This window comes from Salvelinus namaycush, chromosome 37, assembly GCF_016432855.1.
Source record: "Salvelinus namaycush isolate Seneca chromosome 37, SaNama_1.0, whole genome shotgun sequence".
Classification (NCBI taxonomy): Eukaryota; Metazoa; Chordata; class Actinopteri; order Salmoniformes; family Salmonidae; genus Salvelinus; species Salvelinus namaycush.
The window spans coordinates 31,085,678-31,092,223 of NC_052343.1; the positions used below are offsets into that span (position 1 = coordinate 31,085,678).

The 6,546-nt window shown below is 45.5% G+C and overlaps 1 protein-coding gene across 1 annotated transcript in view; it reads left to right on the top strand.

Annotated features, from left to right (window-relative positions):
• Positions 1-6,130, top strand: part of LOC120030984 (collagen alpha-1(VI) chain-like) — a 52,605-nt gene extending 46,475 nt beyond the window's left edge. The window contains exons 19-25 of the mRNA XM_038976490.1: positions 3,381-3,389; positions 3,871-4,004; positions 4,090-4,196; positions 4,295-4,481; positions 4,682-4,853; positions 5,131-5,160; positions 5,318-6,130. Of these exons, the coding sequence (XP_038832418.1) occupies positions 3,381-3,389; positions 3,871-4,004; positions 4,090-4,196; positions 4,295-4,481; positions 4,682-4,853; positions 5,131-5,160; positions 5,318-5,925 (1,247 nt within the window). The 3' untranslated portion in view covers positions 5,926-6,130. The remainder of the gene's footprint in view (positions 1-3,380; positions 3,390-3,870; positions 4,005-4,089; positions 4,197-4,294; positions 4,482-4,681; positions 4,854-5,130; positions 5,161-5,317) is intronic.
• Positions 6,131-6,546: the final 416 nt, after the last annotated feature.

The following is a 6,546-nucleotide window of genomic DNA, read 5'->3' on the forward strand; positions in this document are numbered from 1 at the left end:
GCCGGCATCCATTGCATCCAGGAGGGACATTTGGTCATTTCAATTTGTAATTTTTTATTTAACCTTTATTTAACTAGGCAAGTCAGTTAAGAACAAATTCTTATTTACAATGACGGCCAACCAAAAGGCAAAAGGCCACCTGCGGGGATGGGGGCTGGGATTTAAAAAAGAAAAAGAAAATATAAATATAGGACAAAACACACATCACGACAAGAGAGACAACACAACACTACATAAAGAGAGCCCTAAGACAACAACATAGCAAGGCAGCAACACATGACAACACAGCATGGTAACAACAAAACATGACAACACAACATGGTAGCAGCACAAAACATGGTACAAATGTTATTGGGCACAGACAACAGCACAAAGGGCAAGAAGGTAGAGACAACAATACATCACGCAAAGCAGCCACAACTGTCAGTAAGAGTGTCCATGATTGAGTCTTTGATTGAAGAGATTGAGATAAAACTGTCCAGTTTGAGTGTTTGTTGCAGCTCGTTCCAGTCGCTAGCTGCAGCGAACTGAAAAGACGAGCAACACAGGGATGTGTGTGCTTTGGGGACCTTTAACAGAATGTGACTGGCAGAACGGCTGTTGTATGTGGAGGATGAGGGCTGCAGTAGATATCTCAGATAGGGGGGAGTGAGGCCTAAGAGGGTTTTATAAATAAGCATCAACCAGTGGGTCTTGCGACGGGTATACAGAGATGACCAGTTTACAGAGGAGTATAGAGTGCAGTGATGTGTCCTATAAGGAGCCTTGGTGGCAAATCTGATGGCCGAATGGTAAAGCACATCTAGCCACTCGAGAGCACACTTACCTGCCGATCTATAAATGATGTCTCCGTAATCTAGCATGGGTAGGATGGTCATCTGAATCTGGGTTAGTTTGGCAGCTGGGGTGAAAGATGAGTGATTACGATAGAGGAAACCAAGTCTAGATTGAACTTTAGTCTGCAGCTTTGATATGTGCTGAGAGAAGGACAATGTACCGTCTAGCCATACTCCCAAGTACGTGTATGAGGTGACTACCTCAAGCTCTAAACCCTCAGAGGTAGTAATCACACCTGTGGGGAGACGGGCATTCTTCTTACCAAACCACATTACCTTTGTTTGGAGGTGTTCAGAACCAGGTTAATGTTGGAGAAATCTTGTTGGACACTAAGAAAGCTTTGTTGTAGAGTATTTAACACAAAATCCAGGGAGGGGCCAGCTGAGTATAAGACTGTATCATCTGCATATAAATGGATGAGAGAGCTTCCTACTGCCTGAGCTATGTTGTTGATGTAAATTGAGAAGAGCGTGGGGCCTAAGATTGAGCCTTGGAGTACTCCCTTGATGACAGACAGTGGCTGAGACAGCAGATTTTCTGACTTCATACACTGCACTCTTTGAGAGAGATAGTTAGCAAACCAGGCCAAAGACCCCTCAGAGACACCAATACTACTTAGCCGGCCCACAAGAATGGAATGGTCTACCGTATCAAAGCTTTGGCCAAGTCAATAAAAATAGCAGTACAACATTGCTTAGAATTAAGGGCAATGGTGGCAGCATTGGGGACCTTTAATGTTGCAGTGATACATCCATAACCTGAGCGGAAACCAGATTGCATACCAGAGAGAATACTATAGACATCAAGAAAGTCAGTCAGTTGATTATTGACAAGTTTTTCCAACATTTTTGATAAACAGGGCAAAATAGAAATAGGCCTATAACAGTTACGATCAGCTTGATCTCCCCCTTTAAATAAAGAATGAACCGTGGCTGCCTTCCAAGCAAGGGGAACCTCCCCAGAAAGGTGAGACAGGCTTGTCGATGATAGGGGCAGCAACCTTAAATATGAAATGGTCTAAACCATCTGACCGAGATGTTTTTTGGGGGTCAAGTTTCAGGAGCTCCTTTAGCACCTCGGACTCAGTGACTGCCTGCAGGGATAAACTTTGTTGCCGAGCAGGGGAAAAAGAGGGAGAAGCATCGGGGATAGTCGCATTAGAAGGGGTGGGAGATGAGGAAATGTTGGAAAGGCAAGGAGGCATGGCTGAGTCAAGTAGGAATCCCGACTTAATGAAGTGGTGATTAAAGAGCTCAGCCATGTGCTTACTGTCAGTAACAACCACATCATCAGCATTAAGGGACATGGGCAGCTGTGAGGAGGAGGGTTTATTCTCCAGGTCTTTAACCGTTCTCCAGAACTTCTTGGGGCTAGACCCACAGAGAGAGAACTGCTCCTTAAAGTAACTAACATTGGCCTTCGGGATAGCCTGAGTGCACTTATTTCTCATTTGCTTGAATGAGTATGTGTGTGCCGAGCCTTTCACCAAATGCAATTCTTGAGGTGGAGTAACTCTGCAAGATCACGGTCATGTGGCCGTTGATCATACACTTTCCACCTCCAGGCAGAAAATAATTCCTCAATGTTTCCTTCCACATGTTCCCTTTCTGCTTTTGGCACCAGTTGTTTGTGGAAGTCATCTAAAAACATAAGAAGGCGCTCAGTGTTGTAGGGACCAATCTGGTATTTCTGCAGGACCAAAGCAGCACTCGAGATTGCAGGACACATTGTGATATTTGCTCCTCTCTGACCCGGCACATCAACGGTGTTCCTTTTCCCGATGACGTTTCTTACCCGCAAACGTGTTTTTCCCAGGTTAAACCCTGCCTCGTCTACATAAATGACGTTTCTTCCCCACCGACGTGTTTCTCCCAGGTTAAACCCTGCCTCGTCTACATAAATGACGTTTCTTCCCCGCCGACGTGTTTCTCCCAGGTTAAACCCTGCCTCGTCTACATAAATGACGTTTCTTCCCCGCCGACGTGTTTCTCCCAGGTTAAACCCTGCCTCGTCTACATAAATGACGTTTCTTCCCCGCCGACGTGTTTCTCCCAGGTTAAACCCTGCCTCGTCTACATAAATGACGTTTCTTCCCCGCCGACGTGTTTCTCCCAGGTTAAACCCTGCCTCGTCTACATAAATGACGTTTCTTCCCCGCCGACGTGTTTCTCCCAGGTTAAACCCTGCCTCAGCTACATAAATGACGTTAATTTCTGGCATGCTGTGTGCAAGCATTTGTAAATAAGACAAGAAAGATCCATAATTTTGGTATTGGGTAAGCTTGTATGTGAAGAAAATGTAAGCATTTTAGAAACGTGTTAATTGACTGAATATTCTGTGAAAACAACATGAATTGTGTTGATGATATGGTCCACAACAGACAGATGTTGTGCTAATTGTGTTTAGAGTTTTGAAAATGTGACAACAGATTGGACAAAAGGATGTTAGCAATTGTAAAAATCAAAAACTGTAAATGATGGGGCTGTGATTAAGATATCAATCAGGGTGGATTTTGATGTAATGTCTTTGTTTTTCTCTTGTAGCATGCTGTGGTAAGTTCCTGGACCCGTACAAAGTTTTAGCGCTTAACAGTAACACATGGCATTATTTTACATCCTTGCATAACCTTCAGTGAGAGACTCTTAGAGGCACCAAATTACATCCACAGCATGTATTGTAAATAGTCACATAGATATACAGATGTACGATCTTAATTTGAGACAGTTTGCTACAGCAGGGAAATAATCCTGCAGCAACAGGGAATGTGAATTATTATGTGGATTATAGTTAACTGGGATTTTTTTGTAGGGGTTGGCAAATCAAGTCTGACATTCTAAAGTATAAATTACAAACTTTAGAAGCATTTTTAAACCTCGAACACACTACACGTTTGCATTTCCTGCAGTGCAGGACATTTTTCAGCAACAAAAGAGTGATCAAATTAAGATCCTTCCTCTGAACTATTCATATGGTGTTTGATGCTCAGAATATATCATGACATTATTATAATGATAATGTAACTGGCATTCACAGTGTGTGAGTGTGGTCCGGTGAAGCTACTCTTTGTACTGGACAGTTCAGAGAGCGTTGGGCTGCAGAACTTCACCCTGGAAAAAGAGTTTATCATTCGAATCATCAACAAGATTACCAAGTTCAGCAAAGACAAGGTGGGTGAACATTTGTCCTGACTTACCTGGGTGAGAGAGGGGCCTGAACTAAATGTTGTTTCTCTGTGTGAGTTTCTGTTTGCAGAAGGAGCTAGGATCACGAGTGGGTGTAGTTCAGTACAGCCACGACGGCACCCAGGAGCTGGTATCTATGGAGGACCCCAAGATCACCACAGTAGCACAGCTCAAAAGGTCAGACCAGATAAGAGTCAAAAGTCCAAAGTACAGCAGTTACCTGATATCAGTTGACTGACTGACTAACTGTTGTGTTTGATGTCCCATACTTGCAGCTCGGTGAGAAACATGCGCTGGATTGCTGGTGGTACGTACACGGGAGAGGCGCTGGACTTTGCCCGGCAGGCATTCGGCAGCTCCCAGCTGGACCGAAAGGTGGCCGTAGTCTTGACGGACGGACGGTCAGATACCCGCCGGGACGCCAAACCGCTGTCCTCCCTCTGCTCTGTGCCCAATATAAGGGTGAGGGATGTCAATGGGACTGGGCAATGGGATGGGGGAGAGTGGGCATTGGGCTGAAGGACATGTATAGGTTGGGGGTGAAGAGATGATGTCAGGACTAAGGGTCCATTTCATTAGGCATAAAGAGAACCATCTCTCTCTCCTCCAAGTCCGCCATTTTGTGTCAAAGCCTCAGTATGTCCTCCATCTTGGCTCCTCAGGTGGTGGGCATTGGCATAGGTGACATCTTCAGACGGGCGTCCTACGCCACTATGCTGGAGGAGATCACCTGTCTGGATACAGCCTCACCTGGACTCTACCTGAAGGTTACAGACCACGTGCAACTGCTGGAGGACTCCTTCTTCAACAACGTTACTGGTTATATCTGCCAAGGTAGACTGTGTACAGGCTAGCGCTAATTTACAATATCTGGAGCTAGCTACATCTGCCAAGGTAGTCTATGTACAGTCTAGCCCTAATTTACAATATCTGGAGCTAGCTATATCTGCCAAGGTAGTCTATGTACAGGCTAGCCCTAATTTACAATATCAGGAGCTAGCTACATCTGCCAAGGTAGTCTATGTACAGGCTAGCCCTAATTTACAATATCTGGAGCTAGCTACATGCTATGTTCCTATGCTCTTAACTAAGGTCTGGGTTGTGTTTACAGATAAGAAATGTCCTGATTACACCTGTCCAGGTAAGACTGCTCCTCTCCCTTGTTTTTATGGTCACAGTTTCCTATGCGTTACAATACGTTATTTATTTAGCATTCAGCCTAGTACTGCAATTTAAAGATTTTGTGGAATATATCTGAACCCCAACTGCTGTTCTAAAATAGTCCACTCTTCCTCCAGCCAACTTCCAGGAAGCTACAGACATAGTCTTCATGTTGGACGGCTCCTCCAGTGTAGGCCAGGCCAACTTCTACAGAGCCAGAGAGTTTGTTGAGAACATGGCCGCCAGGCTGCTGTCACAGGACCGGGGAGGGCTGCTCCGCCTGTCCGTCATGCAGTATAGCGATGGGCAGCAGCAGAGAGTGGAGGTGCCCTTCACCTCCAGGGTTGAGGATGTGCTAACGGGGCTAGCAGCTACGCTCTACATGGACGGGGCCACCGACTTACCGGCTGCCCTGGCCTTCCTGACCTCCACCCTCCAGAGGGAGGGCCGCTCTGCTGTTCCCAGGAAAGTGGTGGTGTTCACGGACGGCAGGTCTGTGGCCTCTGCCCGGGCTGCTATCCCCGGAGCCGCCGCCGCCGCCCTGGCAGAGAACACACAGCTGCTGGCCGTCACTGTGGGCAAGGGCTTTGACGAGGCGGGCGTGTGCCAGCTGGTGACGGGACAGGCGAACGGGTTTGATTACCGCGTCGTGGATAGTCGTGTCCACCGAGTGGCGCTGTACAGTGACCTGGCCAGACGGGTGGTCATGCAGAGCCTGGCTAGAAAGCTCTCTAAAGCTCTCTGAAGCTCTCTAAAGCTCTCTGAAGTTCTCTAACGCTCTCTAAAGCTCTGTAAAGCTCTCTTACACTTTCTGAAGCTCTGTAAAGCTCTCTGGAGCAGTGTAAAGCTCTCTGTAGCTCTCTAACGCTCTTAAAGACCTCCATACTACTGAAATGTCTATGAATTGTCCTGTTGTGCCATGTATTAGGCCATTAAGAAATTAGATAGATATGGTGCACATTTTATACTTTTGTGTTTTCCTTCTGCCTTTGAGGGCCTCCTGCTTTTCATGTGAAATAAAATGAATATGTTTGTCATAAGAAGCACTTGGGTAGATGAATAAACGTTACGCTGTAAGTTTGGTGATAAGATGAACAGTTTTCTTTTACTCAAATTTGCTGGAGGTCTTAACAAATGAAATATTGGACAAACTAACTAGCTAATTCTGAATACAATACAATCTATTATTTTCAAATATATGCAGGGCCATTTAGTGAAAGAATTACCCAGACATGCCAATAAAATGCACTAGAGAGCAGCGTTGATGGAGTGTTGAGAAAAGAGGGCTGAGTAGATGAGCTCTAACATACATTTGGAAAATACTGCTATTCTGTTCTACATAGTGATTAGTGATAGTTGTTGTAGA